The sequence below is a fragment of the Brienomyrus brachyistius genome, unplaced genomic scaffold (assembly GCF_023856365.1).
Source record: "Brienomyrus brachyistius isolate T26 unplaced genomic scaffold, BBRACH_0.4 scaffold237, whole genome shotgun sequence".
NCBI classification, from domain to species: Eukaryota; Metazoa; Chordata; class Actinopteri; order Osteoglossiformes; family Mormyridae; genus Brienomyrus; species Brienomyrus brachyistius.
Window position 1 is genome coordinate 162,501 of NW_026042512.1, and position 13,042 is coordinate 175,542.

A 13,042-nucleotide genomic window follows, 5' to 3' on the forward strand; every position below is an offset into this window, starting at 1 on the left:
GCGTATCTTGGGGTACCAGCCCCACTGTTGGGAAAACTCCTCATTACAATAAAGCTTAGAAAACGGGAGCCTTAAAAAGTCATCCAGCATCCCCCCCATGGGTGTCCTTCACCCTCCCCAGCAAGGCCACATCACCCCCCTCCCCACCACATCCCACTGCACGTGCTCACTGGCTTTACTGGACTGACAGTGAGGGTGGGGGCTGCATGATGATATTAAGCCCTCAGCTAAATTACACCCCTCCTCCCATCTGCCTGTCAGACAGAGGCTTACGAAACCACCAGCAGTCTGCAAAACGACATCTCTGCAGGGAACATCCGCGAGAGCAGCTCAACCATCTCCGGAGCTCCTTAAAATTTCATACATTTAAAAAAAACAATAACAGGAATATTACGTTAAAGGAGCTCAATACGAACAAGTTTTCCCTGCACGTCCAGAGCGGACACCATGCTTGACTGACTAATTAAGTGTACAGGCAGTAAAGATAATCTTCTCCTTATTTAAAACTGCATTTCATCATCAGAAACCCCCGTTAATCCTGAGCTCCCCAACCCTGCACAAAGCGTGTCGGAAAATATTAGTGACCAATTAGATTTTTTCTTTTTTTACTAAAACATGCAGATGATGCTTCGCACGGATGGGGGACAGTGACGTGTGAGATGCGGGTTTCACCCTCACGCCCGTCTTATTCCGACGACCCGTCATCCCTGACTAGGTGTCAGCACTGCAAGAAGCCGTCCTAATCGCCACGGTAACAGCCCACATTCCGCAGTGAGTTGCACTTTTGAGTCTGAATTAAAGGGTGGGGCGGGGGGAAAAAGCTGTTTAAAATCTTAAAAATGACATGATCCTCGTCTTCCTCCACAGGATGAAGCTTTGGTGTGCAGAGAGGGATTTGGGCTCAGCTAAGAAGTTTGCTTTTATTCCTGCTGTCGGAGGACTTAGTGACATCTAAGTCACCCCAAGAAGTCCTCCCCCCCCCCCCCCCCACCCTCGGTGACCTACCCAGCACTGCCCCCCTCCCTCGGTAAACTGCAGAGCAGATGGGCCGCAGCGCCATGGTGACTGAGAATGGCCCGCAGAAGCTGCCGTGGGCTGGTTTGCGTCTCAAAGCTCTGTGCGTCACGCCTCAGCAAGCACAAAGGGGGTAAGCACAACAGAAAGGGGCCAACAGAAAGGGGCCAACAGAAAGGGGCCAACAGAAAGGGGCCAACAGAAAGGGGCCAACAGAAAGCCAAGGGCGGGAGGCTAAAGAGAAGGAAACATGCCTCACAGCCCTAATTATGATATCCTTTTATGTCATCATGTTTTGAAACGCTTATGGTACCCAGTGTGCCGGCAAAAGGAGGACAGCACCACTATTGACCAATCACGTGATCGAGAGCTGGAATTCACAAAAAGTCAAATAAACCAAACTTAGGGAAAGCGCATGGTTGGACACCCTAGCCGGTCAACACTAAAATAAGAAAGCTGCTTTGGCCTGAAGGACACACCCAATTTGTCATTATCCTAAAGTTTAACTCAGCAATGTGTGTAATACTGATCCTAAGACTCTTTTTCCAGGCTTTAATTTGACATAACATGTTATTAAATGCATCACGTACAAAGTTTATCTGAGGGACAAATACATCTTGGCTTGTGGAAAGTTAAATAAGTGATGTGGCGATGGCAAGAGAAGCAGGAGGTGAAAAACTGATTGAGCAGCAGGAGGGCCTGGCAGTTAAGGACAGTAACCTGTGAATGTGCTCTCAGACCACGGGCCTGCCAGGCAGCGGCTCCTAACCCGCAGGACGGGGAGCTCTCCCTCATTAACACCGGCCTGTCACGAAGGAATGGCCACTTTCGGGTTGGTGGCAGGGGGATGGGGAGGTCGCTCTTTAGCTAGCTGTGACCTTTATGTCTACCCTACCTTTTCATGTTATGCAAAGCAGCTCTCGTTCACAGGGGATGTGGCGGCCGTGTGACGGACGCGTGACAGACACGTGCTGAATCGTGGCCGTCCTCGCGCCTTTTGGTTCTTGAGGGGGGAAAAAAACCAAATCACCGAGAAAGAGGCCGAATGACTGACAGACATCTTTCCCCGAGGCCCAGAATACCAGCAAATTTTACTTCACTTGCATCCCCTTTGCACGTCTGAGAGGAATCACATGGCAAAGGTGAAAGGTCAGCACACGAACGCCACAGCAGGTGCCACGCGGGTCCCTGTCAGGGAGATCTGACGGAGAAGGCCGCAAAATGACAGACAGCTGGCTCATTGGTTCAAAATTGGGCAAGAAGTAACAAACTTCAGTGAAGAAGCGCGGCAGAAGTGTTGCGGTTTTTCTATGTTTTTGTCTATTGACAGAGACTTTAGGTGAACAGCTGAAATCTTACTCTTTATTTACTGCGAGTGCCTGAGGAAATGGCACAGAGACGGTCTGTGATCAGCTGCCGAAAGCAATTAGCAGGGAAGGACTTAGCATGGCAACGCCTCACGCAGGCACGCTAAATGGCCGGTAGGAGACTTCTAAAGCCTGCAGGAATTAACATTTAAATTGTGTGGGATTTGGCTTTGCTTCTTGGGAGGGGGGGGTGTGAGGGTGGCCTGTACTGTATGGCAACAATAGTGGGGGGAGGTCACTGTTGACACAAAAGGATTTTCTGGCTAACAATTAGCAATTAGCAACACACAGGAGAGGGGAGAGTATTAGCAGAGAGCACAGGGATCGGATTCCAGGGCCCGCTTTGTGAAGACAGACAGAGATCTAGCTTCTCTGAAGCAGCACCAGCTAAGCATAGACATCGGGTTTGCAAACGCGAATGGTCAGAAACTCTGTCTTCTAAGGAAAAGGAAGCCAGTCGGGGAGAGATGCCTGATCACCCCTATTATCCAAACACAACAGAATGAGACTCAATTAAGAGAATTTAAAGGAAACCAGTCGAGATTAACGTGCAAGACACTGAAAACTGCTCTCCAGATGTTTTTTCACAGAAGCCTACTATTAACAGTCAATTTGAAATAGCATAACTTGAATTATTAACATTTGGATTTTGTCCTTTTTAACATACATGCTAGATCAGCAAATGTGTCTGAATTGTGTCCATTTCTCCATTTTCACTTCCGTTTGACTCTCTTTCTTTGCGGATCCCGACCATTCTGCAAACACTCCCAATCAAACACTGTGTGTGTCCTGGTTAATGAGTCTACATCTGCTGCATACAAGGTTACAGACACTGACTTGGCTGTTGTGAAGCATTTCAGTGATAGATCATATTGACCCCTGACCCCTTGTCACATGACACAGTGTTTCTCCTTCAATGGGTCTTCAAAGAAGGGCAGCGACGCTGCAAAAAGAGCTACTTAGTCAGAAATTCGAATCAGGGGGCTCAGATCAAACTGGCTGAGGGTGTTTTATGTTCAAACAGATAAATTTTAGTATTCTGTCTATGTACTACAAAGCGATGCATTAAGGTCAACGTACAAACCTGTAATCAGCCGTAGAAAACAAACTACATCTGTCAGAAGGTGCATTTCCATCCATCCAGAGCTGGACACATGCAAGTCTTGCTTAAAACAAATATTTTCTACAAGGTCACTGACGACATGATGTGATTTGTAGGAAATACACCCTAAAGGTGCTAATAGACATAAATATACTCACATATACATTAATCTTCAAAGGAACCAGAGAGAGACTTAAGACGGTGTATTATTAAGCTAATCGAGAGGGAAACAGCGGCCTACGTCTCATCACGTGGGGGGAAGCTTTAAGGCATCCAGCGCTAATGACGATGCAGAGCACGAGGAGAGACGCCATCAAAGGCTCGGGAGAGCAAGGAGAGGGCGGTCTGTGACGGACCCCCAACCCGGAACGTTAATATGCAGAGGAGAAGCGACGAAACACTCATTTATGTATGAAACAGAAGACGACTCCTGATTTGAGACAAAGGCCATGTGTTATCGTTACATCATTATAAAATTATGTTTTTAATCGGTATAGATAACTCAAAAAGGTGTTTTATTTTATTGGCTAATATATATATGGTCTTATTAGAGATATTTAATTATTGTTTGGTAAGGGTCCATGTAGCTTACAATCTAACTGTCAGTCTGATGACCCAGATCACCCATCTGCAATCCGCAAAGCCGTCAAGCCCCCCCCCCCCCCCCAAGGAAGCCCACATCACGGAACCACGTCGCTAAGCTCCGGGCCACCAAGGGCAGCAAAAACAGGGGAATCGCATTAAAAACAAGGCCGTCACACGTGAGCCAGCTGCTCCTCTTTCACTCTGCATTTTAAACTCCAAAAGGGACAGTCGCATGCTTCCGAAACAGCGCCCTCTGTTGGAGTGATTGTGGGTCTCCGGCCGACCACATCATCGTGTGAGCGCGGCAGCTGAACCTAGGCTCGCTGTCGGTTTGCATTCCAGGTACCTCTGGGTCATTCCCGCCCACGGCAGACCATGGAAGCACTTCCATCCCATAATTCATGGCACAAATGCAGCTCTGTCACACTAGACTATAATACATTAAATTTAACATCAGTTAGATGCAGTTTAGCATCTAATCCAAAAGTGAAAAACAGTGCACAAGTACTAGAGTCAGCTGAGCACGTGAATGATAACGTGAACACACGTCTACACAGTGGTATACAATGGTACACAGCGGTACACGGTGGTATATGGTGGTACACATGTAGTGTAAATGACGACAATACACAGCATCCATAATTGCAGTAAAAGGTGAATGAGTTGTGGATAAATTAATACGACGGTCCTGATTTAGCACAAACCAAAATTAACCAAACTTTTAGGAAGCAGACAGACGATTTTGACCAGACTGCTGCTCTGTTACTTGGTCCCTGTGAGTCTGTCTGTCTGATCGTGTCATTTTTGCTCGGCTAATGGTCGCGGACATTTGGCCTGGCAGGAGTCGGTGACATCACAGGGTCACTCCATACTGAGTCGGTATAATCATGCCTGGCAGAGAAAGGGGAGGGGGGGGGGACTTTCTGTATTTTTCCACTGTCCCCCCACCCAGTTGTTGTTTTCTTCTCTACACCTCAGGCCTTTGCTTTGACCCCTCACCCTCCACCCCCCAGCCAGCAAAAACTCCCCCAACTTCACTTGGGGGAGGAAGGGGGGGTTGTCCTGAGCCTCTTGTTAATCCCTTTATCATGTAACTGTAGATTTCACTCTTGCGTGGGACAATGGCTGCTCCCCCACCCAGCTCCTGATCCAAACTGAGATCTTAAAGACGTTTCGAGAGCCGTCGTTAGCATTGGCTAATTACGTCCAGGCCTCATTTAATGCATTAATTCCATGCAAATCGTGGCCCCCCCGCACTGCTTAAGAGACTGCGTGTCTCCCCCCCCCAACCCTGGATTTAACCGGTTAGCTGACATGCCTGGTTTTATGGCTGAAAGCCGCGGTGCAGTTCCTCTACTGCACATTCTTCATGTTAATTAGCTTAGAGTGCTTCAAAGGCACGAGGAACTGCTGATGTTTCTCATTTTTGTGGTGTTGGTGGTAGGGGATGGGGGGGGGGGGGGGGGGGCAAGGGGCGGCACTCTCAGTCTAACTATACATTCATATCCAGTGACACTGCATTCTGGAGCCGCGGGAGGCAGCTGGGACTCAACCGATTTCACCCTGATTAAAGGAGTTTGTGCGGGATGGGAGGTTAATCCAGGCCTCACCGTGACGCCCCAACCAGCGCCTCTCTGGCCTGGGCCGCTATCGCCAGAGCCAATCAATCACGGCCCATCAGGAAATTGGGCAAATCCAAACCTCAAAGCAACCAAACACGACTTGATTGGCAGATGTATTGATTCAACTTTAGAAATGAAAGTCATCCCACAGTCAGATCCACACCCCTGCCCTCCCATCCCACAAACCTCGAGGAACCATCAGCCAATTAGGTCCCATTTTACAGTAAAGCGTCACACTGAAGGCCTCGTGCCTGGCACTGGTGTCCGACTTGGTTTGGTATCCATGCCCCCTTTAAGTAAACACTGCTGGTGATTGGCAGGGGGGGGGTTCCATCAACAAAAAAAATAGAGAAATAATGTTCTGGCACCATTGTCCGTTATGTAAAAATATTTCACAGAGGGTTCCATTCACGTGTAAATGCTCAGCTAGCGGCCAAGGGGGGAGCGCCGTGAGTGGGGGTGGGGTGGGGGGGGTGATTCCAGAAACACGCCCCTGTTATTCATGTTGGCCACCAGGCAGCGAAGCCCTTAATACGATATTCAACGACCTTGACGAGCATCGCCGTGAGTCGCAGCCGATCAGACCAGCGAGGGTAGTTCTATGGAAAGTCGTGCATCGTACTGGTGGCAGAATCGTGGGGGGAGGGGGATCTTGATATAAAGAAGTCACAAAAATGGGCGAATGAGCACGAGGAGGGTTTGGGAGAGGCTAAATTTAGCCATGATCGCCAAAGCTGACCTCTGCCGCTTTTATTGATCTCTACACAGCCTTCATTACCCCCCGTAACGCAGGCACATACACAATTCCTCAGCAGAGGTCCTCCAGAACCAGTACTTCCTGCCCGGGCTGACTGAAGGAGTGGGGGGGGGATCACACCCCTGATGTGATGAAAGCGGGACCCCTGAGCCCCAGGGCGACACTCCCAGGCATCCCGCACACCGGATGGTTATGAGCTCGTGGGCCAGAAGACTCCAGGACCGACGCTGGGAGATGAGCACAACACAAGCAGAATTTCATCTTTCAGGACCACTAACCATCTCCTTGCTCTGGGGGCTGCTGTGTCGGCCGAGCCAATCATGCTGGCAATTTTTCCCCTCGCATTTACGCCCCTGAGCGTGTTAAATATACCCACTCCACGTGAGCACGGCACACAAGCACACGCTCGCTGTTAGATCCCGGAACATAAAAACCGACATCTCGTCTATCTGTAGCGTTAACCCGTACCCTAGCTCACTCGCCGTCAGCAAGGAACCTCCCAGGAAAATGAGGGAATGACCAATGCAGTTGATCCCTTCTCTTACTTAATCCTCCATCCCGTAAATGGGGTGTCACAGCACACCCCAGCAGGTTAGCTGAAGCACCTTCAAACGGGTCAATCGAAGGCAATTAACACGTTGACCAATCTGGCCCCAAAATTAATATTCACCCTGTCAATTTGATGACCCTCCGACATCAACAAGCTATTGTTTCATGGTCTGAGTGTCAACCACACGACTTATGTCATCTACCGACATGAATGTCAGGGTGTTTCTTACAGACCAAAGGAAATCCTCTGTATGCCAACTAAAATCACTTTGAAACACTTAATGAAATGTTTTTGGTCACACTTTTTACAAATGCCACCGGTATAATAATCTATAAACACATTCATTAACACATTATAATGCATTCATAAAGCATTATAAACATGGCTAGAAATAATTATAAAAAGGCAAAACATTATACCCATGGTTACTATGCATTATGACTGCTTTATGAAGTTCTCATCTATAATGCACTTCAAATTCCTTCATAATGCAGTACAAAGCATCCTTAATTCATATACTGACCATTGTAATGCATAGTGAGGGTATATATGCTGTTATAGATGACAGCTCTCAATGAGGCTTCAAAGGGAGGATGGAATGGAAGCTGAACTTCCCGCTAACCACCACAGCTCAGCTGCCGAAACGCAACACAAACAGCATTTAAGAAAGAAATAAATGAGCATGTGAAGTTTGGACCAGCTGCGGAGCACCAAGCAGTCCCTAGGAGCTCGTGGCTCGGTGAGGCCCGCCTGACCCCGAGTTGGTCACGTAAGCAGCACTGTGTGCAAAACCGCTTCCAGATGGGACAGAGGCGTGCATACCAAGCCGCCTGCCTACAGTCACGCTCACACGCAGCCCACGTAATCATATCTTTGTGGGGACTCTCCATTCATTTCTATGGGCATAACCCTAATCCCACCACTGACAACCTTAACCCTACCCAGCCTTACCCACAAATTCCCAAACAAAATACGAATCTTTCGGCATTTATTTTTAACCACATTCACAGATTTTTTTATTATTTTTTTAATTTAATGTTTAAATTGTGGGGACCTGAAAATTTGGGCACATTTGCTCCCCACAATGTGGGAAATACAACCCCCCCCACACACACATACACACACTCTTTACACCCCTGCCATCCGGTAGACGGTACAGAACCCTGCACGCACACACAACCCGGCTGAGGAACAGCTTTTACCCTACAGCTATCACACTTCTGAATTCAAAGCACTCATCTCTGACATTCTGAATATTTGTGAACTTAAACCTGCTGTGTAACTAATTCTACCTCTGCGAAATTCCTCATGCACTGCACTTTATACAAAATCATAACCATTCATGAGTGTGGTTATATCATATATTAGTATATTGCACTAATTTGCCAGCACCTTATTCACTGTGAATGTGTGTGTGTGTGTGTGTACATATTTTCTTTGGATCTTATTGTACATTTGTGTCCCTGCTGGCCCTCCAAACGAAATCTCACTGTACTTGTACAATGACAATAAAGCATATTTATCTTCATGTGCACACATGTCCCACCCCCACACTGACGCTTCAGAATACGCTGCCCTACCATTGATCAGGTTTTTACTAAGCCTAACACACCCATCAGAATGGAAGGTAAAGAGTATCTCACACTCACAGACTCACACCAGAATGTTGTATGAAATTTCAGCCATTTTTCTTAAATGCACTGAGAACACAACCCACCCATCCATTATTCATCGGGATCGTCATTCTACGGCCAAACTCCGAAGCGACCTTCCCTTCACAACAGGGCTAAACTAACGGTTTCTTCAGCAGAATATACTCCATGCAGGAGGAAACCCTGCCTGGCCCTTCGCACGCTGCCAATACCAACCCCCCCTCCTAGCACGCACACACGCCCCACCCCCGTACAAAGCCACTAGGGTCCCCTCACCTTCCCACGTATCCATCTCATTCTTCTTGCGGCTGTCCTGCGCAATGCCTGTCGGCCACTCGGTATATTCTCAGCTACAGAGAGGACCCCTGGCGTGGGGACTCTGCCCCATGGCGCTCCTGGCTCCGTGCCTGCGTGTCCCTGCGTGTCCCTGCGTGTGTCCTCCACCTCTCCCCGCAGCACACTGCTCCCTCAGTGCTCTCCGCCTCAGCCGGCCCCGCTGGTCAGTTTACGGGCGGGTCATGTGACCGGCAGAGTTCAAGCCCCCGGGGTCACAGGGAAGCTCGGGTCTAATGACGGCCGAGTGGAACTGATAGCCCTGTTTTCACTGCGGTTTAACAATGCAGCTCCAAATTAGCCCCCGCCCGCCCAACCCCCGCTGCACTTTTAAACTGGGACCTAGATGCAAAAACAAGGATAAACAGAGGCTTAAACTGACAGCACACTGCGACTCCAACAAATTGAGTCATTCGCTGCTCCATCTTACTAACACCCCCCCCCATCACGCCCAACTGAAGGACACAGAGGTTAAGAAAAGTACAGGATAAAAATTACAAAAACTGACTGAATTTATCAGAGTAGAAGACAGGGAAAAATTAAAAACACAATCCCTTGCTTTAGCATAATGGATTAGCGGACCAGAGGTCATTTAGCCCCCCCCCAGCCACCCCCATCAGGCACATGCAGCCGCTTTCATTTCCAGGTCAAACGCAAACCACACATGCGTCCAACCCATAGCTCTCACGCCGCAGAAGCCTCCACAGATGTCACACCACGCAGCAAATCGCAAAAGGCCGACCCTGAAATCCACGGGCTAAAAAAAGTCAGGAGTAGAACTTTCCGGAAGCCAAAGGTTTGGTCAATCAAACTCCACGACCGCGTCATACTCCACCGCTCCTCCGGCTCTCGCCCTTTACCGTCATCATAGTTGTCCTCCTTCATCCCCTGCGGCGGCCCGCTCTGCCAGCGCATCTCTGTGGCCCCGAGCACTGGGGGGCCGGCGCTGGGGGGCCGGTGCTGGGGGGCCGGCACAGGAGCCTGGGCGCTCCTGACCCCACACCGCCCAGCTAGTGGAGCTTCCAGGCAGGCACTTCCCATCACTCACTGCAGCAGCCTCTGGGAGCAGAAACGCCACCCCCCCGATGCTAATGACACCCCCCCCTCCCCCAATAAGTCGCAGATAAGAGGCTTTTCACATTCAAATGCAATGTGAGACTGGGGGTGTTATAAGAGGTGAATTTAACATTAAAAGATTGATGGGTGCAGTAGGACCTAGGAAACCTCACCCTTTGGGGGGGTCAGAGATCCGCATCCTGGCATTCCGATTTTAATTCCATCCTTCTTAGTGAGGTCTTGGACAGATGCTACCATGCCAGGGAATTGGTGTGTGTGTGTGGGGGGGGGGGGGGCTCATACACCCAAACATGGTCATAAGAATTTTTTTTTTTTTGGGGGGGGGGGGGGGGGGGGGGCACACTTCAGTAAATGAGAGATCAAGGGCGGAACAGGGTTGGCTGAGAGCTAACAGAGTTAAGCTAAACCCAGTGACTGAACTCAACTCAGGCACATGAATCACAAGTTACCAGGGGGGTTGGGGGGTGGGATGCAATATAAATAGCCAGGATTCCACGGCCGCCCTCGGGGCCGTCACCTGGCAAGGACCCCTGATTTACGACCTGCAATCTTGCATTTGACTTTGAAGTCAAAGTTGAGGGGGGTGTCCTGGAGTTAGCCTGCCTATCAGGGGTCTTGCAGCGATAGGACTGCTATCTTTGCACGGGGAGCAGTGTACTGTCTAATGGGAGGAATGCGAGCTTGTGCAAAAGTTATCTGAGGGCCCCCACCTCTACAAAGGGTCAGTGTGCTATTTTACCTCATTATACCCTTGTGAATTTTTACAATTTTCTCACCTGAGAAAGACTTTAATAGAACTTTTCAACAGAATTCACACACTCGTGGGATTCAGGTCACAAGAGTTACTTCATGAAATTTTATTCATGTGGCAGAATTACGTGTTAAGTGTCAGAATTACCTTAGCACCCCCCCCATTTGGTTTATAGCCTCATTATCTGTCAAACTCAAATAAAGAGTTTATTTATTTATTTGTGCTTCTTTTCTGCTTTTAAGTTTCATTTACTTCCGCTGGTTGTAAAATCCACATGTCTTCCTCCATTTTGAAATTCAAACAGTTCAACGGACGTCCTTCCCTCCCATTGCGCCATGTTTAAAACACTCTTACACTCACACGGGTACAAGGCAGGCCTCTTTATCTGCAGGGTCTCCCGGCTTCGAGAGCCCCTGACGGAGTCAGCCGTTATTTAAAGCAGGACACGCGTGTGCTCGCTAAAAGAGGACATGTTAATATGCAAAGTGATTTCTGGGAAAACCCCAGAGGAGCTTCCTTCGAAATCCAAGCCTGGCCCCCAGCCTTTGTGAATGAGTCCGCTGTGTGCCTACAGTTTATATGAACGGGAAATTTATACAATGAACAACTTGAGCGGCAGCAAAAAAAATGCACTTTTGGGAAGGTTGGAATTCACCAGGAGAGCGTTTAAAAGGATTTCGGAAAAAGGTATTTGGGGTGGGCAGTTGTTAGTGCTCAGTTTAGATGTTGGAGTGTGAAATCATTTTGCAGACCACCGACGCAGCACCGCTCGCTGAAGGCAGCCAACCTGGTCAGACACTTATTTAAAAACAAGACTCTTAATAGACATAACAAACGTCTATGCACAGCATCTTGCAAACAGAGCGTTCACAGCCAAGAGTAAACACAAAAAAAATAAAAATATAAAAACTTATCACTCCAGGACAACACTGTCACGGTTTGATCAGCCAGTATGATACTTGCTTTTACCCATAATTCCCTGAAGCAATTCAGCTCAAGCGCTCAGTGGTACAGAAGCGAGACCCAGATGGGATTTTAATGTTATCTACACTTGTCCACAGTTTAAAAGGTTTAGTAAGATGGCTAAACTTGGACGGCTTACTTAAGGAGAATGCGCTCGATGGGGGTTTTGTGACAGTTTGAAGTTCTAGTTTCACTTCGACTCACAGCGCAACTGTCCCCCCCACCGAGATTAGATCAGATGTAACGAAATACAATCCACACGACACAGCAAACTTTACTCTCCATTGACCACCGGTGCAAAATCGGAACACAGGCGGCCCACGGTGACATCGGGGTAAAGTTCACCAGTCGCGGACTACGCAGTACAGTCTCCTTCAGACACGGAACTGGCGAAATAACTTAATGTATAAGCTATCATGTCCAGACAGCCAGCCGGGTCGGTGCTTGACCTGGAGCCGACCTGGGCAGGTCCGGTAGCAGGTAATGATTCCGGTACATATGCTAGTGTGCACTGGGAGTCCAAAAGACGATTGTGAGAGTGTGAAAGATAGACATGCCACGAGACAAAAAAAAACAAAAACCTGAATTTTGGCATTACTGAATGCACTGGATTACACCCCCATCGGGGAGTCACAGAGACCCCCCCACCAGATGCTTACTCCCTGGTTACTCTGCCAAACAATCGGCTTGTGAGAAAGAGCTCAGACCCCCCCGGATCGCCCATCACATACATACCAGAGGTTGCCCCCCCAAAACCCGTACATTTCAATGGGAACCTCTGGGCCTAGGGGATTAGTGGTGCGGTAAGAGAAGTGTTTCCCTTGCACGAGGAGGCCCCCCCACCCCCTTGTGAGACTTCACACTGTGTCACGCCAGGAAGGTGTATGTGACCCTTAAGAATCTCTCCAAACCGAGCTGAAACATGCGGTTGATACATAGTTGTGTATAACCATAAACGATATTAGTAATATTTTACTGAATGGTACGGCACATATGGACAAACATACGGGGACAGCTGGCCATTAGACTTACAGGAACTTTTATGACGTCCCATTATAAATCCATAGGCATTAATATGGAGCTGGTCCCCCCTTTGCAGCTACAACAGTTGCCCCTCTTCTGGGGAGGCTTCCCACAAGATGTTGGAGTGTGTCTGTGGGAATATTTGCCCATTCTTACAAAAGGGCCTTTGTGAGGTCAGGCACTGATGTTGGACGTGAAGACCTGGCTCACAGTCTCTGTTCCGGTTCATGCCAAAGGTGTTCGATG

At 48.6% G+C, this 13,042-nt stretch overlaps 1 protein-coding gene across 3 annotated transcripts in view; it reads right to left on the reverse strand.

Moving 5' to 3' along the window:
* Positions 1-10,000, reverse strand: part of LOC125728327 (nuclear receptor subfamily 6 group A member 1-A) — a 27,240-nt gene extending 17,240 nt beyond the window's left edge. For 2 of the 3 annotated variants that reach the window (XR_007389033.1, XM_049005311.1), the window contains exon 1: positions 9,843-10,000. Coding sequence is in view for 2 of the 3 variants with exons in the window: in XM_049005311.1 (XP_048861268.1) it covers positions 9,843-9,897 (55 nt within the window). In the remaining variant the exon portion in view is untranslated. Of the gene's footprint in view, positions 1-8,925; positions 9,263-9,842 lie in introns of those variants that run through there. The other variant, XM_049005312.1, reaches the window with a different exon arrangement.
* Between the last annotated feature and the right edge of the window lie 3,042 nt (positions 10,001-13,042).